The sequence below is a fragment of the Siphateles boraxobius genome, unplaced genomic scaffold (genome assembly GCF_051911475.1).
Source record: "Siphateles boraxobius isolate OS27281-9 unplaced genomic scaffold, OSU_SipBor_1 23, whole genome shotgun sequence".
NCBI classification, from domain to species: domain Eukaryota; kingdom Metazoa; phylum Chordata; class Actinopteri; order Cypriniformes; family Leuciscidae; genus Siphateles; species Siphateles boraxobius.
In genome coordinates, this window is record NW_027508844.1 from 1155001 (window position 1) to 1179768 (window position 24768).

At 46.3% G+C, this 24768-nt stretch overlaps 1 protein-coding gene and 5 non-coding genes across 6 annotated transcripts in view; all 6 read left to right on the forward strand.

Moving 5' to 3' along the window:
* The window catches only part of LOC143747606 (FGGY carbohydrate kinase domain-containing protein-like), a 68886-nt gene extending 65229 nt beyond the window's left edge, over positions 1–3657 (forward strand). The window contains exon 14 of the mRNA XM_077240430.1: positions 3649–3657. Within this exon, the coding sequence (XP_077096545.1) occupies positions 3649–3657 (9 nt within the window). The remainder of the gene's footprint in view (positions 1–3648) is intronic.
* Positions 3658–16762: 13105 nt separating this feature from the next.
* On the forward strand, positions 16763–16835 carry trnav-aac (transfer RNA valine (anticodon AAC)). Its single transcript has one exon. It is a non-coding gene; the product is annotated as a tRNA-Val (tRNA).
* Positions 16836–17297: 462 nt separating this feature from the next.
* trnav-uac (transfer RNA valine (anticodon UAC)) lies at positions 17298–17370 on the forward strand. The gene has a single exon. It is a non-coding gene; the product is annotated as a tRNA-Val (tRNA).
* Positions 17371–17584: 214 nt separating this feature from the next.
* trnav-aac (transfer RNA valine (anticodon AAC)) lies at positions 17585–17657 on the forward strand. The gene has a single exon. It is a non-coding gene; the product is annotated as a tRNA-Val (tRNA).
* A 295-nt stretch (positions 17658–17952) lies between these two features.
* On the forward strand, positions 17953–18025 carry trnav-uac (transfer RNA valine (anticodon UAC)). The gene has a single exon. It is a non-coding gene; the product is annotated as a tRNA-Val (tRNA).
* Positions 18026–18436: 411 nt separating this feature from the next.
* trnav-cac (transfer RNA valine (anticodon CAC)) lies at positions 18437–18509 on the forward strand. Its single transcript has one exon. It is a non-coding gene; the product is annotated as a tRNA-Val (tRNA).
* Positions 18510–24768: the final 6259 nt, after the last annotated feature.

Sequence of the window (24768 nt, forward strand, 5' to 3'; positions counted from 1 at the left end):
AAAACACACACACACACACACACACACACACACACTCAGCCGCTGTGATCGGAGCCTGTGCTTCATCTGACTGTGGCTCCATACAGGTACAAAACACACACACACACACACACACTCAGCCGCTGTGATCGGAGCCTGTGCTTCATCTGACTGTGGCTCCATACAGGTACAAAACACACACACACACACGCACACACACTCAGCCGCTGTGATCGGAGCCTGTGCTTCATCTGACTGTGGCTCCATACAGGTACAAAACACACACACACACACACACACACACACTCAGCCGCTGTGATCGGAGCCTGTGCTTCATCTGACTGTGGTTCCATACAGGTACAAAACACACACACACACACACACACTCAGCCGCTGTGATCGGAGCCTGTGCTTCATCTGACTGTGGCTCCATACAGGTACAAAACACACACACACACACACACACACACACACACACACACACACACACACTCAGCCGCTGTGATCGGAGCCTGTGCTTCATCTGACTGTGGCTCCATACAGGTACAAAACACACACACACACACACACACACACACACTCAGCCGCTGTGATCGGAGCCTGTGCTTCATCTGACTGTGGCTCCATACAGGTACAAAACACACACACACACACACACACACACACACACTCAGCCGCTGTGATCGGAGCCTGTGCTTCATCTGACTGTGGCTCCATACAGGTTCAACACACACACACACACACACACTCAGCCGCTGTGATCGGAGCCTGTGCTTCATCTGACTGTGGCTCCATACAGGTACAAAACACACACACACACACACACACACACACACAGCCGCTGTGATCGGAGCCTGTGCTTCATCTGACTGTGGCTCCATACAGGTACAAAACACACACACACACACACACACACTCAGCCGCTGTGATCGGAGCCTGTGCTTCATCTGACTGTGGCTCCATACAGGTACAAAACACACACACACACACACACTCAGCCGCTGTGATCGGAGCCTGTGCTTCATCTGACTGTGGCTCCATACAGGTACAAAACACACACACACACACACACACACACACACACACACACACACACACACACACACACACACACACACACACACACACACACACACACACACACTCAGCCGCTGTGATCGGAGCCTGTGCTTCATCTGACTGTGGCTCCATACAGGTACAAAACACACACACACACACACACACACACAGCCGCTGTGATCGGAGCCTGTGCTTCATCTGACTGTGGCTCAATACAGGTAAAAAAAACACACACACACACACACACGCACTCAGCCGCTGTGATCGGAGCCTGTCCTTCATCTGACTGTGGCTCCATACAGGTTCAACACACACACACACACACACACACACACACACACACACACACACACACACACACACACACACACACACACACACACACACACACACACACACACACACACAGCCGCTGTGATCGGAGCCTGTGCTTCATCTGACTGTGGCTCAATACAGGTAAAAAACACACACACACACACACACACACACACACACACACACACACACACACTCAGCCGCTGTGATCGGAGCCTGTGCTTCATCTGACTGTGGCTCCATACAGGTACAAAACACACACACACACACACACACACACACACACACTCAGCCGCTGTGATCGGAGCCTGTGCTTCATCTGACTGTGGCTCCATACAGGTACAAAACACACACACACACACACACACACACACACACACACACTCAGCCGCTGTGATCGGAGCCTGTGCTTCATCTGACTGTGGCTCCATACAGGTTCAACACACACACACACACACACACACTCAGCCGCTGTGATCGGAGCCTGTGCTTCATCTGACTGTGGCTCCATACAGGTACAAAACACACACACACACACACACACACACACACACACAGCCGCTGTGATCGGAGCCTGTGCTTCATCTGACTGTGGCTCCATACAGGTACAAAACACACACACACACACACACACACACTCAGCCGCTGTGATCGGAGCCTGTGCTTCATCTGACTGTGGCTCCATACAGGTACAAAACACACACACACACACACACTCAGCCGCTGTGATCGGAGCCTGTGCTTCATCTGACTGTGGCTCCATACAGGTACAAAACACACACACACACACACACACACACACACACACACACACACACACACACACACACACACACTCAGCCGCTGTGATCGGAGCCTGTGCTTCATCTGACTGTGGCTCCATACAGGTACAAAACACACACACACACACACACACACACAGCCGCTGTGATCGGAGCCTGTGCTTCATCTGACTGTGGCTCAATACAGGTAAAAAAAACACACACACACACACACACGCACTCAGCCGCTGTGATCGGAGCCTGTCCTTCATCTGACTGTGGCTCCATACAGGTTCAACACACACACACACACACACACACACACACACACACACACACACACACACACACACACACACACACACACACACACACACACACACACAGCCGCTGTGATCGGAGCCTGTGCTTCATCTGACTGTGGCTCAATACAGGTAAAAAACACACACACACACACACACACACACACACACACACACACACACACACACACACACACACACACACACACACACACACACACACACTCAGCCGCTGTGGTCAGAGCCTGTCCTTCATCTGACTTTAGCTCCATACAGGTTCAACACACACACACACACACACACACTATGGGTGGAACGGTACACAGAAGTCACGGTTCGATACAAGTTTGGTACAATGGAGCGAAAAGCAAAACAAAAATGCAGAAGGCAATTTTTTTTTAATTGTGCATGTCTCAGGCTGTACCACCTAGTGTATTACTACATTTCTCTCTTTCTCTGTGTGAAAGTAAAGGCATATAACCAGTTTATGAGTAGTGCATTGACAATATTTATATATAATTCATTTATTAATTAAATTAATGAAAAGAAAATAAAGACATTGATATGTTTGGTAATTGTTCCTGAATTAATTTAAAATTAATTTGATATTTCAGTTCAATATATTTGTTTTCCTTAATTTTAATTAACACTAACTTTATTCTCATCTGAATTATAAAAAAATATATATTTCTGTATAAAATAATACTACCATTAATAACACATTTGAATTTCTTTTTTAATCAATGTAGAATGTGTTTTTATGAATTAACCGGAGAAAGTGAGAGAGAGCCAGAGAGAGAGAGAGAGAGACCTAATAGTGTGTAATTGAGTAACCTAATATTGAAGCTTGTTGGTTTAATTAATTGTAACTGACTGGGAAACCGAAGTTTTCCTAAACTTGCGATCTTAAAGGGGGGTGAAATGCTATTTCATGCATAGTGAGTTTTTTACACTGTTAAAGAGTTGGATTCCCATGCTAAACATGGACAAAGTTTCAAAAATTAAGTTGTAGGTTTGATGGAGTATTTCTGTGCCACAAATACTCCTTCCGGTTTGTCACAAGTTTAGGAAAGTTTTTTTCGAGTATGGGCGTGTGTGACGTCAGATGCGCCGGAATTTCCTTATACGGGTCCTAAAGGCACTTCTCCCGGAAGGGCGCGCGCGCACCTGTAGCCTAGAGCGAGAGAGTGAAGGCAGTATGCCCATCAAAGCGCTGTGCTTGGCTTTTGCAGATCGTCTAATGCTTAAGGATGGAGCAGTCTTGATAAAGGTTCACGGTCGTGCCTTGGAACCGCAGGCGATGAGTAAAACTGCTTCAAATGCTGTGTGTTGTTAACTATCGGCGTGTAAGCACAGCAAGTAAACAACATGATCACGTATAGTTAATGTATCTATGGAGCATGCGATGTATGGTGTGTGTGTGTGTGTGTGTGTGTGTGTGTGTGTGTGTGTGTGTGTGTGTGTGTGTGTTTAAATACATTTGTTTAGCTGCCCACTGTAGGTGTCTTGTTGTTTATTGTAAAACCAAATCATGTCCTCATAAACCACGAGTAAACACACACAAATGTTGTAAAACTCGCGCATGACACGGTGTTCTAAAAACGCCAAGTTCAAATAATATCTACTTTTAAAAAACTCTCGAGACCTTGCGTTTTTCCCCCATTTCACTGCCCATCTCACGGGATCTGATTCGGGATCAAAAATGTATGGCTGAATCTGATTGTTAGCCATGGTTTGTTTTGGGATGTCACAGCTTCCAGACGCTCTCAACGCAAATGCTTTGCGCACTCGTGATTATTTAGCTCCGCCCACACCCGCTCAGTTTTTTCCGGAAAGACTCGGTACAGCCTATCTTTCTTTTATAAATATAATAAAACTAAAGACTTTTTGGAGATATGAAGGATGCAATATTACTCTATAGGAACTCAAGATTAACATGAGACTGACTGAAACTGAGTGTTTCACCCCCCCTTTAAAGAGGCCGGCGGGTCCTCTAAAGGCCTCATTATGCTTCTGCGTCAACTCCACAGCGTAACTACGCCCTCACTCCTACGGCGTCATGGCCGTTTTATGGTTCTGCGTCAGGTTGCGTTGCATCGTGGTGCATCTGACCAATCAGAGCGGAGGGGTCGGAGAGGGGTTCGTGGCATCGCAGAGGGGTCTGCGGGGGTACGCCGCCGATTTGACGCAGAAGTATAAAACAGGCCTAACTCTTGTGGGTCGCCACCACTCGCCATACTCGTCCTTAGTGCTGCTGTCTGTGACTCACTCACTGGACAGTCGTCGACCTGACAAAAAACTGCCTAAGGCGCGGGGCTACAGATTATGTGTCCCTAAAGAACCCGCGTATGAAACAGTAGTTCCGCATTACATTAATTAATTTGCATTTATTTTTATACAGTGTATTCTCCGTGTAAATTCATGCACCAAACTTCTTGTCTCTCTTCTCAGGAAGCAATGATGAAGATGAGCAGAATCGGGCATGTCGTCAGACCAAACCCTGCTCTAGAAAGGTGCCATCCAATGATGTTTCTCGTAATAAAGCATTAATCCACATAGCAGAGATTTAATACAGTCATAGATCAGGATTCATGTCTCCTGCATGAGTAATGAATGATTATTGGTCTCTGTGTGTAAAGCTTTTACAGAAGGAAGTACGCTGTTTTTCGACGTCTTTATGATCATCAGAAGGAGTGTGTGGCGCTGATGGAGGATGATGGAGTTTGACACACAGACGGCCAGATTAAACACTAGAAGAGTCTGCTTCAAATAACCAAAGACACTAGATTTGTATTCATCTTAACATTATAAGTGTTCAGCCTTTTACACAAATGAGCAGGAGTGAGGAAAATATCACCAGATGAAACCACTTTATAAACAAGTGTTCGACCATAACTAGAATCAGTGTTGTAATATGCATTTCAGAGCAATAAAAGGCTTTTAAAAATATATACTTTTGCAATATTTATTATTTTGTGTGTGTGTGTGTGTGTGTGTGTGTGTGTGTGTGTGTGTGTGTGTGTGTGTGTGTGTGTGTGTGTGTGAGTGTTTGTGTGTGTGTGTGTGTGTGTGTGTGTGTGTGTGTGTGTGTGTGTGTGTGTGTGTGTGTGTGTGTGTGTGTGTGTGTGTGTGTGTGTGTGTGTGTGTGTGAGTGAGTGAGTGAGTGAGTGAGTGAGTGAGGTTGTGTGTTGTCTTTTTCACTTTAGGGTGGGGTTCCTCGCAGGAGAATGATCATATATGGGGATCTGAGGCATCTAAACGATTGAACAGCCCTGCTCTAGTAGAAAGGAGTCACTTGCGCTTCAGCCTAGTTAGTGCTCACAGAAAAGGACACAAAAATCTGAGGAAAAGGACCCAAGGTCTAGCTAGGACCAAGGAGCAGGACCGGAGCATAGAACGTTTTAATATTTTTATTAGTATAGAATGACTAACGTTTCGACCAGGGTGCGAACTACGGGGGAGCTAGGGGGAGCTCGGCTCCCCTTAATAAGACATGGGCTCCCCTGAAAACGTGATTCATGAAATTTTGGGGGGGTCTCAAAAAATATTGACTGTTTCATTTTTACGTGCAATTTCAGTTTTGTGTAATGTGATCATCGTGGAGAATTGTGTCTAAAATAGCAAAATATCATTCATTCATGCATGTATGATGGCGATTTAACCCTAATTCACTTCAATAAAGATAACTGTACATGCTATTCATGAGCATCAAGGTGTGGTGGCGCTGCGGTGCAAATTCCAATCATGGTTAGTAGGCTACATGTTAACTCAAAGATTCGTAGAAAAAATAAAAACTGTGGAGGCCATTGATCTGCGCGCGAAGTCCTTGAAATCCATTTCTTGTTAAGGTAAGGCATGTTATTCCCAATTATGTTGTGGCTGGGTTGTTATAGGTCTGCGTGACTCTCGATTTCTTAGGCCAAATAGAACGGAGGAATTATGGTATTCTGTAGCCTGACGAGTAATTTAACCCTTGTTCAAGTCAAAGACAGACTATGTAGCTATAGACAATTTGGGGATGGCAGTTTGCTGTTTGACTTATCAATTTGTGTCGATAAAGTATAATAGGGTGAATCATGTATATAGTGCTTGCATAGTGCATATATTTGTAGCTGTTATGTATATTTGGAAGTCCTTGAAATTAATAGGTTTCAAAGCGCAGCGCAGCGTTCCGCGTCCTGTGTAAAAGGTGCTTCAGTCCTCGGCGCGCGCAAGTGCACGAACCCCAACCCCCCCTGTATGTAGATAGATAGATAGCCTATATATATACACACACACAAACATATACACAAAAAAAGTGTACATGCAGACCCGCTAACAACATGTCTATAATTAACTAAAAATGTGAATTATAAAAAAACATGAATTTTAGAAAGCATGAAAGATGTGGGCACTGCACCCATTGCTCTAACTCAAATGACACAAAGCAATTTTTCCATCCCCAGTCAGGTAAAAAATACAAGATTGTAACACCACCCATGTGATTTACATGTTGAAATGTCCATGTGGGTTGGAGTACGTAGGTCAGACTAAACGCCCCCTCAAACTACGCATTGCAGAACACAAAGCAGCAATTCATAACAGAAATATGGACTATGAAATTGCGAGGCATTATGTACAAGCTAATCATGGTTCCAATGCGTCCTTAAAATTTTTGGGTATTGAAAAACCAAAATCCCACCGAGGAGGTGACATAGTAAAGTCCCTACTACAACGGGACGCTTTCTGGATTTTAACTCTTAACACAGTAGAACCAAATGGCCTTAATGAGGAACTGGGCCTTTCATGCTTTCTATAATTCATGTTTTTTATAATTCACATTCTTGGTTAATTATAGACATGTTGTTAGCGGGTCTGCATGTACACTTTTTTTTGTGTATATGTTTGTGTGTGTGTATATATAGGCTATCTATCTACATACAGGGGGGGTTGGGGTTCGTGCACTTGCGCGCGCCAAGGACTGAAGCACCTTTTAGACAGGACGCGGAACGCTGCGCTGCGCTTTGAAACCTATTAATTTCAAGGACTTCCAAAGATACATAACAGCTACAAGTATATGCACTATGCAAGCACTATATACATGATTCACCCTATTATACTTTATCGACACAAATTGATAAGTCAAACAGCAAACTGCCATCCCCAAATACTCTTTTAATCGACGATTGCTTATGGCTTATAAGTAACTTAAATAAAACTAGCTACATTACTAGTTCTCATTAAAGAGCTACATTCGATTCTATTCGATACATTCAGGTTCCAAAGGCTTACTCTCAGTACGGTTGACTCTTCTCAGTCTCTCAGGTGCCAAAGGCTTACTCTCAGTACGGTTGACTCTTCTCAGTCTCTCAGGTGCCAAAGGCTTACTCTCAGTACCGTTGACTCTTCTCAGTCTCTCAGGTGCCAAAGGCTTACTCTCCGTACGGTGAACTCTTCTCAGTCTCTCAGGTGCCAAAGGCTTACTCTCAGTACGGTTGACTCTTCTGAGTCTCTCAGGTGCCAAAGGCTTACTCTCAGTACGGTTGACTCTTCTCAGTCTCTCAGGTACCAAAGGCTTACTCTCAGTACGGTTGACTCTTCTCAGTCTCTCAGGTGCCAAAGGCTTACTCTCAGTACGGTTGGTTCTTCTCAGTACAACAGGTACTGAGGAGCGTCGACTGGACAGCAAGTAGGTACTCCACGTACGTTTGGTCTTCCCAATACGTCGGTGCAGTAGGCTTAGGGCTGTGAAGGAGCGTCGACTGGCAGCAGGTAAATCCTCTCAATATGGTTGGTTCTTCTTAGTTCAACAGGTGCAGAAAGCTTACGGCTGTGAAGGAGCGTCCACTGGACAGCAAGTAGGTACTCCACGTACGTTTGGTCTTCCCAATACGTCGGTGCAGAAGGCTTGGGGCTGTGAAGGGCGTCGACTGGGCAGCAGGTAACTGGGTTTATTCCCACTCCCAAGAACAGCGAGGATGAGACGAGAATGCACCGGCCTCAGATGGAACACACTCCGAACAGCAGGTAACTGGATTTTCTCCGTCCCCCAGAACAGCATCAATAATGAAGCAGAGTACAACAGGATTTAGATACACAACACTCAGAACAACGGGTACCTGAGGTTTCCTCCGTTCTCCACAACAGCAACGATGAGACAAATGCAGCGGGCTTCAGATGGGACGCACTCAGAACAGCAGGTAACTGGATTTTCCCCGTCCTCCAGAACAGCATCAATGATGAATCAGAATACAACAGGCTTTGGATATTCAATACTCAGAACAGCAGGTAACTGGATTTTCCCCGTTCTCCAGAACAGCATCAATGATGAATCAGAATACAACAGGCTTTGGATATTCAACACTCAGAACAGCAGGTAACTGGATTTTCCCCGTTCTCCAGAACAGCATCAATGATGAATCAGAATACAGCAGGCTTAAAGTCCGTTTTCACTTAATCTCTTCCTCAGAAAACTCCCGACTGTAACACAAGGCAAGACCGATGGACACGTGACAGAATTCTGTACAGTAAGCATTCAATAATTCCACTTCAACCACACACCGTGGGACACAGCATTAACTCACGTCACTCTCATCCACTCCGTGAAATTTAAGGTCACGGCCAACCTCCTCGCTCTGGACAGCGGGGGTAGTAAGACGGAAGAATTCAGCGACTGCAATCACAAATCCTAACAGCTGTCTTCTCATTCAGACGTCTGGACTCCGTTTTTTATGTCATTTCTCCTCATATATAATGTTTTCGTGTATAACCCACATATAATACAGCCAGTAGAAGGTTGGTACTTATCTTCACCCCAGTAAGTGGACTCGATAATACTTCATAGATGACTTCGCCCTCTGCCTCTCTGTTCTCCGTCACCCAGTTCTTCGTAGCGGATTCCCTTCCCACGGATCAATCTAGCCAGCCGATTTGTCCCACAGAAATCTCTCACTCTCTCTCAGCAAGAAGAAAAGTTAGAACGCCGCAGCAATCCCACCCAACCCACTCAGTCTCTCAAAGTTTTGCTTTTGTCTATTCCTAAAAGCGACATGTCCCAATCGTCACACAGTCACTTAATGCGCCACACCTGCTGTCACTTTGCCATCAGCGGCTGCTGTTCCTATGGTAGCGACGCATCTGAGGCCGGCTTGGTGTTCAGTTGAAACCGCTCCGGGCGGAAACATCCCCCCGTGGGCTGTGTAGTTCCGTCTCTAGTTCGTCACCTTGTGACAACTTCACCAAGGATACGGCTCACTTCAGGACTCAAACGGTAAGTAAGAAGGTAAGAGTTCTTCTCAATACAGAATCCTTTCGTCAGTGCACAGTAGTGGAACAATGATTCAAAGGCTTACTTCACCAGCGATGCTGCATACTTCCAGACTCAGACGGTAAGTAGGAAGGTAAGGATTCTTCTCAGTATAGGATACTTTCGTCAGTGCACAGTAGTGAGACAGTGATTGAAAAGCTTACTTCACCAGCGATGCTGCATACTTCTAGACTCAGGCGGTAAGTAGGAAGGTAAGAATTCTTCTCAGTATAGGATACTTTTGTCAGTGCACAGTAGTGAGACAGTGATTTAAAAGCTTACTTCACCAGCAATACTGCATACTTCTAGACTCAGACGGTAAGTAGGAAGGTAAGAATTCTTCTCAGTACAAGATACTTTCATCAGTGCACAGTAGTGGGAGACGGTGGTTTAAAAGCTTACTTCACCAGCAATGCTGCATACTTCTAGACTCAGACAGTAAGTAGGAAGATAAGGATTTTTCTCAGTATAGAATACTTTCGTCAGTGCACAGTAGTGAACAATGATTTTAAAAGCTTACTTCACCAGCGATGCTGCATACGTCTAGACTCAGGCGGTAAGTAGGAAGGTAAGGATTCTTCTCAGTATAGGATACTGTCGTCAGTGCACAGTAGTGAGACAGTGATTTAAAAGCTTACTTCACCAGCAATGCTGCATACTTCTAGACTCAGACGGTATGTAGGAAGGTAAGAATTCTTCTCAGTACAAGAAACTTTCGTCAGTGCACAGTAGTGGGAGACGGTGGTTTAAAAGCTTACTTCACCAGCCATGCTGCATACTTCTAGACTCAGACAGTAAGTAGGAAGGTAAGGATTCTTCTCAGTATAAGATACTTTCAGCAGTGCACAGTAGTGAAACAGTGACTTAAAAGCTTTCTTCACCAGCGATGCTGCATATTTCTAGACTCAGACCGTAAGTAGGAAGATAAAGATTTTTCTCAGTATAGAACACTTTCGTCGGTGCACAGTAGTGAGACAGTGGTTTAAAAGCTTACTTCACCAGCGATGCTGCATACTTCCAGACTCAGACGTTAAGTAGGAAGGTAAGGATTCTTCTCAGTATAGAATACTTTCGTCAGTACACAGTAGTGAAACAATGATTTAAAAAAATTCACGAGCGATACTGCATACTTCCAGACTTAGATGGTAAGTAGGAAGGTAAAGGATTCTTCTCAACATAGGATACTGTTCGTCAGTGCAAAGTAGTGAGACAGTGATTTAAAAGCTTACTTCACCAGCGATACTGCATACTTCCAAACTCAGCTGTATCACTCTGGGCTTCTGATGGAGAGCAGATATAATAACTTTTCACAAACGTGTAAGCAGGGGTTGGGGCCGCTTCTCAGTAAAAGCACATCACACTCGTGTTCACTTCAAATCCACAGCCATGAATCAATGTATATAAATAAGGCAAAAACACTGCAATTCACTCACACGATAGGGCTGATCAGAGGCCTCAATCCATTCGTTACACTCCCGTGGGGGATATTTAATCCTCAGTTCCTCCTCAACACACTCTGAAACGCATAGCTTCCCCAACAGTCAGATTTACATTCACTGCATCCTCTTCAAGCTTTTCGAATGTTCAAAAGATGAAATCAATTCACTTATCTTTCTCTCTCCCTTCACAGCGCAGATTCAATCGATAAATCAGCCCAGCAGACTCCCACAGACGAACTCTGATCCAGCAGACTTCAATGGGCGGCTTCCACATCCAGACAACTTCCCCGAGTAAAGCTTGAGCCCCAAACTGCTCCAAAAACAAAACAGACCACATCCACGTCCCGTTCCCCGAAACCTCTCTGGATAGCCCTTTTATCTTTGGCTTGTGAAGCCAGACACCTGTGTGAACGCCGCTCCTCTCTCTCTTGCACCTGCAGTGCATTAGCGCTAATCAGGCCTGGCAATGTTTCTGCCACACCTGGAACTGGAGTGGGATGTGTCGCACACAAATCATTCCCTCGAGAAACTCGTGACTCACCAAGAGGGTTCCGCTCACTACGCGTTTTTGTCACCCGTGACATCCCCCCCGCCAATCGGTTCTAGTCCCGAGAACCTGTGTTCTTCAATTCCATTCGCCATACCTCTCAGGAGGCTGTCCTCGGGTGTCCCGCTGAGATCGTCGGGGTGGCGAGGGCGGAGCCACTCTTGCTTCAACTTCAGGGTCCCTCGGGACCACAGACCACCCTACCATGAGTACCTCTGGGGCGGGTGGCGCACTTGGGGCCTCGGCCGCTAGCTGCGAATAGTTCGGACATGGACGGAGCAAGTTTCGATGGAGCACCCGTATCGGTCCTGGTTTCCCCTCGGGTCGTACCGAGTAAACTGGAGCATCAGGCCCTTGTCGTCGTTCCACCACATATGGCGTCGACTCCCAGCGATCGCTGAGCTTCCCCTTCCCTGAGCGCCGGTTGTCCCTTACCAGCACTCGCTCCCCTGGTAACAAAGGGGCCTCTCGGGCAGTCCGGTCGTATAGCCGCTTGTTCTTGGCGGCTGCTGCACTCAGATGATCTGAGACTCGTCGGTAGGCATCGAGCAGTTGGTGGTGGTGCCGATTCACCCAGTCAGTGGTACTATACCCTCTTTCTGCAGCCTCGGTCCCCAGGAGCAAGTCCACAGGTAAGCGGAGATGGCGCCCAAACATAAGGTAGGAAGGAGCATACCCGGTGATACTGTGCACACTATTGTTATAGGCTTGCAACAGAGAGGGGAGATTCTCGGCCCATTGGCCCTGTTGTTCACTCTCTAGGGTCCCCAATAACCCCAACAGGGTCTTGTTCAACCTTTCGCACCCCCGTTACCCTGAGGATGGTATGAGGTCGTATGGGTCTTCCGGCACCCATAAAGGTGGCTCAGCTCTTGGATCACTCGGTACTCAAAATTGAACCTTGGTCTGAGTGTAGGGTCTCTTGGGAGCCAAAAGGTTGTATCACTGCCCTCCAAAGGGCGCTGGCTGTGGTAACTGTCGTCTGATCTACAGTGGGGATGGCCCAGGCGTATTTAGTTAATAGGTCAGTCATCACCAGGATATTTTGAAATCGATCCGTCGGCCGACCTAAAGTCAGGAAATCGATTCCTATGATGTGCAGAGGTGCTTTGGGCCACAGGGGGACCAATGGGGCTCGGACTTCCTTCCTGCGTTTGAACAACGTACACCGTGGACAACTCTGAACGAACTCCTCAACTTTCTTTTCCATCCTAGGCCAGTATAAATACCTCCTCAGCAGAGACAGCGTCTTCTCTTGGCCCTGATGGCCAGTATGGGTGTGGAATGCAGTCAATAGCTCCGAGACTTGGCCCTCCGGTACCACCACCTGGTGTACTGTCTCCTGTGTTCGGGGATCTCGCATCGAACGGCAGATTACCCCTTCTCTAAGTCGCAGCCTCTTCCACTGCCTTAGGAGCTGTTGTACTCCCACCGTCTGAGCCCGCTTTCCTCTGCTCTCGGCATGTATCCCTGTCTAAGGTACAACGTAACTTGACACAGGTCTGCATCTCCCAGCTGCAGCCTTCTCCACCGCCCGGGGTCCCACCCCCAACTAGACGGAACAGCCCTCAGGGTCCCGGGAGCTTCCAACATTGCCATCAGCAACTCGTCTTCAGGGCCAGGGGTACAAAGGGGTGTTTGATTGTCCCTCCGGATGACTGGGAGTCTGGACAGGGCGTACGCATTTACGTGTTCTCTGCCGGGTCGGTATTTAAGCTGTTAATCATAATTTGCTAGTTGTGCCACCCAACGCTGTTCTACTGCCCCCAACTTGGCGGTCTGCAAGTGTACTAATGGATTATTATCCGTAATCACCGTCACCTTTGCTCCCAACAGGTAATCTTTGAACTTCTCCGTCATGGCCCACTTCATTGCCAGTAGTTCGATTTTGAAGGAACTGTAAGTTGCCGCGTTCCGCTCTGCGGGATGTAAACTTCGACTTGCGTATGCAATCACTCTCTCCACTCCTTGGTGCTCTTGGGCCAACACGGCTCCCAAACCTGCATTGCTGGCGTCAGTGTACAGAAGGAACGGCTGGGTGAAGTCTGCGTAGGCCAAGATAGGGGCCCTCAGAAGTTCCTGCTTGAGGTTCTGGAAAGCGGTCTCACAGGTGGAATCCCAATACACTGACGGGGAGCCTTTGCCACAGGCACGTCCGGAACCAGCAAGGAGTTGGTTCAATGGCCTAGCATGCCCAGATAATCATTTTATAAAGCGTCGACAATATCCCACGAACCCCAGGAACGACCGCACCTGTCTCACTGCCCGGGGTGGCTCCCACCCTTGGACAGCCGCCACCTTCTCCGGGTCGTGGGATATCCCTGCAGCAATGACACGATGTCCCAAGAACGGTACCTCCTTCCGCAATAACTGGCATTTGTCTGGCCTAAGCTTTAGCCCATATTTCTCCATGGCCCTGAACACTTCCTGTGTTCCTCCTCCTCCCTAGGTGGTCCTCCTCCCACCTAGATGGTGCAGGTGAGTGCGGAAGTCAGGGGAGAAGATGATCACATCGTCCAGGTATACCAGCGTTGAGTCGACCAGTTGTCCCCCTAGACAGTGCTGCATCAAGCGCTGAAAGGTCGCATGAGCATTGCACAGGCCAAACAGCATCCGGTCCCATTCAAATAACCCAAACGGGGTGGTGAAGGCTGTCTTCTCTCTATCTCGGTCGTCTACCTGCACCTGCCAGTATCCACTTGCCAGGTCCAATGTGGAGTACCACGCCGCTTGTGTGAGACAGGTGAGTGAGTCTTCAATCCGTGGCAACTGGAATGTATCTTTCTTCGTTACACTGTTGAGTTTGCGGTAGTCAACGCAGAACCTCCAAGCTCCCGTTTTCTTCTGAACCAGAACAATTGGCGCCGCCCACGGACTACTGCTCTCTCGAACAATTCCTCCCTCCAGCATCCCTTTCAACAGGGCGCGGACCTCGGCATAGAGGGTGGGTGGCACCGGACGATACCGCTCTTGGCAAGGCATCGCCTCACCGGTAGGTATTTGATGCCTCACTACCCCTGTGCAGCCATAGTCTTCTTCGTGGTTCGAGAACACATGTTGCCATTTTCTCAAGAGCTCCTGGAGCTGTAACACCTGTTCCTCCTCCAGATTTTCACCCTTCAGGGACTCTCCCATCAAATGGGTCGGCACCCCTCCTCCCACAGAGCCTGGTTCTGCCTCAACTGGGCGGACGGCGACTTCCACCACCGCAGAGCTCACCTGCCTGAAGCAGACGTACTGATGCTCGTGAACCTGGGCAGAGCGTACCGAGGAAACTCGAACCAGACGTTGGTGTCGACGAAGGAGCACGGGGTAGGGATTGGCATTCCGCATCTTTACTGAGACTCGCCCACGGTGGATGGCCGTCAGCCCGTGTGCCACTTCAATGGGTTGACAGTCCTCATGGAGCTCCACCAGGACACAGGTACCCGTCCCACAGGGTCCTGCAGGTACTCGGACCCAAAGCACGGTCTCGCTCTGGGCTGGGACAGACAAAGCGTACCGACAGGCTACTCGACCGATGCCTTCTCTCTCCTTCACTTGACTAGCCACGTGCACTCTTCGGCAATCGGCCAGAATCCGGTCCCTGTCCTGCTTCGCCGATGACAGAGAAGTCCGAGCCGGCCGGCCCAGAAACAATTCCTCCGAGCAATCCAGTATAACGTTCCTCCCTAGGAGTGCTCGATGAATGCACAAGCAATGATCTCGGACGATAACGACCCCTTTCTGTTGGACGGGAACCCCTCGGACCAGAAAGTCTACCACGATGTACCAAGTGTAAGGGATGTCCAAACCATTTGCTCCCGTAAAGTCAGCCTAGAAGCGTCCACTGCTTGGAGCCGATGATCTGCAACCAACTCCTGGGCCAGGCTCTCCGAAAATAACGTAACTTGAGAACCTGTATCGACCAGACAATCTATCGTGACTCCGTTAGCTTGAACCTCCACGGTGGGACAGCGCCCAACCCTGTCGTCTCGTAAAACAGGAACAGAAGGAGGGTCACACAAAGGGGTCCCGGCCACTTGACCCACAGTAGCCGGTGGGACTAAAAACCCCCTTGAGAACCCCGACGGAGCCCACACTGACGACTGATGTGTCACGGGTCTCCACAATTAATACAGATGGGCCTTCCCTGGTCATCCCACTGGAACCGGGGGCCCACAGGACGTAGGGGGCGGCGCACAGGAGCTCGCCCCTTCTCCGAATACGACCTCTCTCTCACCATAGATCCGCCCTCGACTCGACCCCGACGAAGTTCACCCAAAAGCCGGCCAAACTGCTCCCGCAATTTCAAGGAGTATGCCCGAAGAGTCCGCTTAGGCCCCTGTTGATAGTTAAAGAACTGGGCACGAAGAGTGGCCACCGGGGTAGAGTCTCCATATAATCCGGACAGGAAATCGAAGATAGTTTTCGCAGTAGTTTTCCGTGTGGCTTCCGATGCAGCAAAAACTTCTCTTTTGGCTTCTCCTTCCAAAGACCCCAACACAAACTGTACTTTCTGTGATGCACTCTGTCCCTGTAATCCGGCCAGATATTCCGTCTGCGCCTTCCAATCATGCAAGCCCAACTCCGATCCTGGCCCTCCATAGCGCTGTGCCCAGGGAGCTCCCATAAAGATCGGCATGACTTTTGAGACAGGTGAAGGCCATCGTACCAAGGAGCTGTAAGGACTGCCATACCGAATGACCTCTGTTCTGTTGTTTGTGGAATTTACAGCCTGTCCACCACCACCAGCCTGTCCATCCAGGGCCCTATGGGCAATGCAATGCATTCATACGCCTTACACCCCAAAAACGCAAAGTGTCCATTTCACCATTAACTTAAGCGGCAAATGGGCGTCCATTTGGAGCAGAGATCCCTCCGAGTGCTTAAGCGTCGAATGGCAACTTAAATTAATAGGGATATTTCCATGAACTACCTAATTTCCCTTACTTTTGACAAGGAGCTGTAGGCAGACTGCCATGCCGAATGACCTCTGTTCTGTTGTTTGTGGAATTTACAGACTATCACACTGCTTGCAGTGCAGATTATGGGAAGGAGCCATCTTCTAAAAAGCACATGTGCCTCATCAATAGGTTTCTGTTGTGTAGTGGTCATCACATTCGCCTAACACGCGAAAGGTCCTCGGTTCGAAACCGAGCAGAAACAGCGGTTTGATTCTGACAGAAAATTTAAACTGTTTGCCACGCTAGGTGGGTGCAGCGCTTATTTCCTTTATATGCTTTTTAATAAGCGTGCACCTAAAGATTTATGTCTGCAACCTGAAGACGTGTTTCCGTAGTGTAGTGGTTATCACGTTCGCCTCACACGCGAAAGGTCCCCTGTTCGAAAATGGGCGGAAAATGTGGGTGGTTTTGGAAAAAATTTCATATGCGATTTTCGGTTGAGCAGGTCAGTACACTTGCAGGGATGTTTGTGGTTTAATCTCTTTAGAAAAGGACAAAAATAAAACAAATGACCATTGAGGTTTCCTGTACAGTAATAAAAGATGTTTGGTCGGACAAAAAAATTAGCAGCTTTTTGCCATGTTAAAAACACTGGGCAGTCTATAGTTTCAGTCGCTTTTGAACAAGCATACGCTAGAAGAGGTGGGACTGACATGTAAATCAAGTTTCCGTAGTGTAGTGGTTATCACGTTCGCTTTACACGCGAAAGGTCCTCAGTTCAAAACTGGGCGGAAACAAGTGGAGGCATGTTAAATATAAATGCTGCAATTCGCTACAAAACCTTTACTTTTGAGACAGGTGAAGGCCATCGTACCAAGGAGCTGTAGGCAGATTGCCATGCCGAATAACCTCTGTTCTGTTGTTTGTGGAATTTACAGACTGTCACACTACTTGCAGAGCAGATTATGGGAAGGAGCCATGTTCTAAAAAGCACATCCGTCTCGTCAATAGGTTTCTGTAGTGTAGTGGTCATCACATTCGCCTAACACGCGAAAGGTCCTTGGTTTGAAACCGAGCAGAAACAGTGGTTGGGTTCTGACAGAAAATTTAAACTGTTTGCCACGCTAGGTGAGTGTAGCGCTCATTTCCTTTATATGCTTTTTAACAAGCGTGCACCTAAAGATTTATGTCTGCAACCTGAAGACGTGTTTCCGTAGTGTAGAGGTTATCACGTTCGACTCACACGTGAAAGGTCCCCAGTTTGGTCTGCCAACAAAATTAGCAGCTTTTTGCCATGTTTAAAACACTGGGCAGTCTATAGTTTCAGTCGCTTTTGAACAAGCGTACACTAGAAGTGGTGGGACTGACATCCAAATCAAGTTTCCGTAGTGTAGTGGTTATCACGTTCGCTTTACACGCGAAAGGTCCTCAGTTCAAAACTGGGTGGAAACAAGTAAGTGGAGGCATGTTAAATATAAATGCTGCAATTCGCTACAAAACCCTTACTTTGGAGACAGGTGAAGGCCATCGTACCAAGGAGCTGTAGGCAGACTGCCATGCCGAATGACCTCTGTTCTGTTGTTTGTGGAATTCACAGACTGTCACACTGCTTGCAGAGCAGATTATGGGAAGGAGCCATCTTCTAAAAAGCACATGCTCCATAAATAGGTTTCTGTAGTGTAGTGGTCATCACGTTCGCCTAACACGCAAAAGGTGCGCGGGGTTCGAAACCGAGCAGAAACAGTGGTTGGATTCTGACAGAAAATTTAAACTGTTTGCCACGCTAGGTGGGTGCAGCGCTTATTTCCTTTATATGCTTTTTAATAAGCGTGCACCTAAAGATTTATGTCTGCAGCCAGACGTGTTTCTGTAGTGTAGTGGTTATCACTTTCGCTTCACACGCGAACGGTCCCCAGTTCGAAACTGGGTGGAAACTGTGGGTGGTTTTTGCAAAAATTTCGTATGCGATTTTCTGTTGAGCAGGTCAGTACACTTGCAGGGATGTTTGTGGTTTAATCTCTTTAGAAAAGGACAAAAATAAAACAAATGACCATTGAGGTTTCCTAGACAGTAATAAAAAATATTTGGTCTGCCAACAAAATTAGCAGCTTTTTGCCATGTTAAAAACACTGGGCAGTCTATAATTTCAGTTGCTTTTGAACAAGCGTACCCTAGAAGAGGTGGGACTGACGTCCAAATCAAGTTTCCGTAGTGTAGTGGTTATTGTTGTGGCAAATTCTCGATCTTTGGTTCAAGTCTTCAAAGTCTGGTTCAGGTCTCAGAAGAAATCTTTCAGAGTCGAAGTTTAAGGTCTCAGAAGAATAACTTTATTGAGCAGTTCAACAAAGTGAGATGACGGCCACTCATCTGACTTCACAAGGGCCCAGTGCTCAGGTCTTATACCTTTTTCTTATGGTTAAGTGTCCAATTAGCGCTCATACAGTTATCTTTTTCTACTTGCTCCTCCTTGACCTGTCACCATGATTAAAAACACCTGCATCGTTATTTTATTTTTTAATTGAGGCAACCTTCTTTGCGCATGCACATCCCCCCTTTGGGACTCTCTCTAGTCCCACCTTCAAACCGTTCTTACCCAGGGTGTGTCCTCATGAATAGATCTCTTTCTGTATTACCTATCAAAAATGGCCGATCTAGACCATCCAACTTTATCAATAAACCTTCATCATAAGGGTACACTCTGGAGGAATAGTAAGACCAAACATCTCCACCCCCAATTGGCTAGAGTGGAGTAAAAGATCTCACCTTCCTATCACATCATCAGTTTAAGGGGATGCATTACTTCAGGTTATCAAACATTCAATAACACAATCACAGTGTATGAACTTGAATTCCAGCAGCTGTCTCACGTTGCCAGAGGAACTGAGCAGGCGCTTCCGGTGGCCTGGAGTGCTATCTGGGTTGCTCCATCGTTGCCAGAGGTGCCCCAGTCCAGCCAGGGGCGCTATCTGGTGTTAGAGCAGACAGCGGGTTTTTAAACCACCAGTTGAGTCAGCTCGTGTTTCTTCAACAGACGATGACCGCGCTTGCAAATAATTCCTCTTTTGCACTTATAACTATATACATGTTCCAATGGTCTAATGCATGTAAGTTCTAAATTTCTTGACTTGTTACAGGAATATATTTAAAGTGTAAATAGTAACACTCTAACTAACTTCCTACTCTACCCATGCTCTAATTGTTCTAACTAGTTTTATCCCCGAATCAAAATACACAGTGGGGCTATCTCCCTATCTTGTCAAAAACAGAGTAAAAATATTATCAAAATCAAAAGTAATAAGGTACCCTTATTCCTTGCTTCTTCATCCAACCTCTCAAAGGAAGTCATCCAGTTCGTCCAAGCCTGGGCCAATCGGATATACTCCTGAGTTGGTGCATCCAATGTCAATGCCTGATGGTTTCACTGACACATTGATCATTTGTTTTGCAGCTGCACTAGCCAGCATGGATCTGAGAAAAGGCACAACACAGCAGAACAGCAAAAAGAAAACACCAATAGTCACTGCTATTATTATTCCCACCCTAATAAGGGGCAGTCATGGCCTAATGGTAACAGAGTTGGACTGCCCCAAAGGTTGCTGGTTCGATTCCAGTACCGGCAGGAATATGACTGAGGTGTCCTTGAGCAAGGCACCTAACCCCCAATCGCACCCCGGGTGCCACTCAAGGCTGCCTGCTGCTCCGGGTGTGTGTATTCACGTTTGCAGTGTGTGTGTGTTCACTACTCACTACTCTGCTCCTAATGTGTGTGCACTTACTTGGATGGGTTAAATGCAGGGGTAAAATTCCAAGTATGGTTTACCATACTTGGCCATCACGTGTCACTTTCACTTTCACTTCAATAAGCCATTCTTTCCATGATCCAAATATGGAATCAAACCAGTATCCCAAATTTCTGTCTCTCTCCGTATTCGCAGAAACCTCTTGTCTTAGGGCCTTCAACTTCTTCACAGCCTTAGTAAATGATCCATCTGGGACTGTGTTATTTGGGATGAAGGTACAACAATCAGATCCAAACATTAGACATACTTAGACATCTTTTTTCTGCCAGTAACCAGTTCAGGGCTTGTATGTTTTGCCATGTCATTCTGCTAGTGTATTTAAGTTGGTGACCTAAGGCAACAAGTGCTTGATCTGTATTATAATATATGCTGATTGTAATATATGTAATTAATCCATTCCATATTCGTATTTGGCGTTATCCATACAAATATTGATTCAAGTCCTGCTGCTGCCTTGTCTCTAGCTTTAAACTCATGTGGTATCCCTCTTGGCTGTAACCTGTCTATGATAACCAACATGTATCTTTTTACTCTTACAATGGGGTGGGGGCTATCATGTGGCCTTCATGTGATCTCCATATGTTGTTTGCATCTCTTGTCGCCCCCCTTTGCTGCCATAAATATATTTCAGGTGGTGTTGCTCTGGACTGCATTTGGGCAATACTTTCTACTGTGGGGAGAGGCTGGATCAGGACTTAGGGTGCCATTACAGCTAATTGGCATCCAGAGGCTTGTTTTCCATGCATATCAGCTGCAATGTTGCCTTTGATGACAAAGTCATTTTCTTTCTTATGGGCCTGGCATTTAATTATGGCCAATTTTGTAGGAAACATCATAGCTGTAATCAATTTAGTAATTTTGTCTCCATGTTGAATTGGGGTTCCATCACTCTTTTTAAATCCTCTTTGCTTCCACACCGCACCAAATAAGTGACATACGCCGTGGGCATATGCAGAATCAGTATAAATGTTGGCTGCTTTGTTTTTAGCCAATATGCAAGCTTCAGTTAGTGCTTTTAGTTTAGCCAATTGTGCTGAGCAAGGTTGCTCACAATGTTGACTTATCACAGGGGTAAAATATGCAGAATCAGTATAAATGTTGGCTGCTTTGTTTTTAGCCAATATGCAAGCTTCAGTAAGTGCTTTTAGTTTAGCCAATTGTGCGGAGCAAGGTTGCTCACAATGTTGACTTATCACAGGGGTAAAATTGTCTCCATCTTTTTGTACAACAGCAAAGCCAGCATGGTTACCTAAGTGGTCTCTAAAACATGAGCCATCCACAAAATAATCTACGTCTGGATCAACAATTGGTGTTGATTCCAAATCTGGTCTCAGACGAGTAAAAGCTAGAGAGACAGAAACACACTCACTAGGTGTTCCTTCCCCCTCCAGCGGGACAAAATTAGCTGGATTTGTTGTGGTACATCGCTTTATCGTGATATCAGGATAAGTTGTCAATGTAGAATATGCTAAGCATCTGGCCTGTGTCAAAACAAATCGTCCTTGTTCTAATAATTCAGCAGTCTTATGATGAGTGTAAATAGTGTTTAAATCCTTGAGGCATTCTAGTGTATACTGTTTACCTTGGTAAGTGAAGGAAAAAAGGTGTCTGCTTTCTTCTGCTAATGGAACGCTGAAAAATGCAGAGCAGAGGTCAATCACAGTGAAATAATTAGCAGCAGGTGGAACATTTGTCAATAGCGTATGCAGATTTGGAACCTCCGCTGGCCAATCTTCAACTACTTCATTAACTGCTCTTAGGTCATGCACTAACCTCCACTTTGACTTGTTGGCTTTTTCAACTGGTAAAATTGGGGTATTACAATAACTGATTGTCTCAATCAGTACTTCTGCCTCAACCAATCCATCAATTGTTGCCTTTATCCCTTCCACTGCTTCACGTTTTAATGGGTATTGTTGCTTTCTTGGTAATTGAACTCCTGGTTTAGTTGCAATTCTAATGGGGTTTGCTGATCTAACTAGGCCAACATCTGTGTCATGTTTTGACCATAACTGTACAGGCACTTGTTGTTCCATCTCTGAGATAAGTTCGTCCATTCTAGACTTCAGTTCGCTTTTCTCTACTGTCTCAACTATCAATTTTGGAATCCCTACCATTTTGGTTGTGCAGATGATTTTGAGATATGTCATATATTTTGTTTGAAAAATGAAAGGGTTATCAGTGGCTTACCAAAGCTTTCCTTCTACCTTTAACATCATTGGGCCTAGATCTTGTGCTTGACCCCCCTCATTTATAAATAATGTAACATGTGGTACTGAATCATCTACTCTAAACCAAGTATTAGTGAATTCACAGTGTTCAATTTGTAACGCTGCTCTCTCTGGTCCTAGAATTATGTAATTTGAAGTCAGACACACAGTCTGTCCTTTAGTTCCTCCTAACCACTCTTTTTCCATTTTTGGATCTCTAAGGGGATCATATCTCATTGTACAATGGAATTCGGTTTCTGGGGAAACTGGTTTCTGAAGTTGCTCTTTTATATACTGTATCTTCCCCATTTTTCAAGTGTGTCCCCTACTACCCAATCTATATTCCCTATCCAAAATATTTTTGTCTATTGTTCTTGTTGCTCAGCTCCACCCATTACTAACATCTGTTTTATACCTGTATTTATATATATATATATATATATATATATATATATATATATATATATATATATATATATATATATATATATATATATATATATATATCCCTTCAGGAGAGCACCATATCTGTAAGTTCAATTTGCATATAGCATCCCTACCCAACAAGTTGACTGGCGTTTGGTCAGACACTAGTATTGGAATCTTTATTTCAGAGTCTTTGACTTTTATGCTGACAGGGGCTGTCATTGGAATTAGCTGTGTCAGTCCCGAAAATCCCACTGTGTTGACGTATTTTCCAGACCTGGGTAGGTGAGAGGCATAATTTTGGCTCAACCATGTGAATGTTGCCCCTGTGTCAAGCATAATGGGTATTATCTTGTCCTCTATTTTAACCCGCAGCATAGGTTCTTGGTCAGCATTGGCAGCTGACTCCTCCCCGTAGGATTCTCTGGGCACCCCTAGTAACCTTGGTCTGGGCCACGCCATGGGTTGACTGGCCCTGATACTTGGTGTTGCTGATTCAAGGATCTCTGCTGCCAAGGTTGTTGCATCTGGCCTTGCATCTCATCTTGTGGCCATGGGTTCACTGGGCAATTTCTCTTGGTGTGTCCAGGTTGATCCATGTTCCTCTGTTGGTTGCTGTATGTCCTTCCTCTTCCTCTTCCTCTTCCCCTTCCTGGTGCTGACATTGCTCTGTTTCTGTTGTCTTGTTGTTCAGGAAGATAGATCACGATAGGTGCATTCGGTTGTTATGGGTTTTCCCACGTTGACTGGCACATTCTGACCCATGTTGACTGGAGCTTGCTGTATGACTTGTGGCGCTTGACTTGGTATGTTCACAGCAGCCATCACTGCAGACTGATCTTCAACTTCCTTTACTGCAGCCTGTACTTTCTTCTTCTTGTTAATCAGTTCATCCAGTTGTAGCTGAGTCAATTTTCTTTGAAGCTCTCTTTCTTGATTCTTCAGCTTTAGTTTATTCTTCCTGTACTGTTCCACTGCGTGAGCCACATGGTCACTGAACTCCTTTGATGTCTTTGAGGCCAACCCGACCACATCCTCCAGCTTGGCTTTTACAGAGGGAGGCATGGCGTCAATTATGGAGGATCTGAACAGTGCTGTTATCACTGGATCCCGTTCAGGGTATCTCTCCAGCTCTTGCTTCCACTTTCTTGACTGTCTTTGAACATAGGTGATTGGATTTTCCTCATCTCCTATTGGTTCCCCTTTCAGCATCTTCGGATCCATCTGAGTTTGATAATGTTCTCAAAGAGCCCGCCATAGTGCAGCTCTATGCCTGTCCAATGGTGTGGCATCCATCCTGGTCGAATTGACTGCAGCTCCAAGTCCAGAGGCTTTAAGGATTTCATTAGTCTTTGCACCTCCAACGCTCTTTGCCAGCAGGGCCTTGACATCTCCACTGGCTAGTATCTTTCCCATTGTCTCTTCTTCCAGCAGTCTGATCCATTTGCCAGCCCCTTCATGTAGGTCAGGGAGGCGGGCTATCAGTCCCTCCAGATCTTGTCCTGCCCATGGCACGTACTGTCCTTGATGTCCTTTGATCAGGATGGGGCATTGTAAGGGATCTTCTTCCAGTTGTTCCTCTTCATCTTTATATGGACTCAGTTTGCGTGCTGGTATCTCTCTCAAATTGTCTCCGCTCCTCCAGTGTGGTTCGCTTGGGGGTGCTTCTTCTAAAAGGAGGGTTCCAGACACATGCTTGTATTCCCTGTGTGGGCTGGCTGAATTAGATCTTCGTCTTTGATGTTCCCGAAGTCTCTGT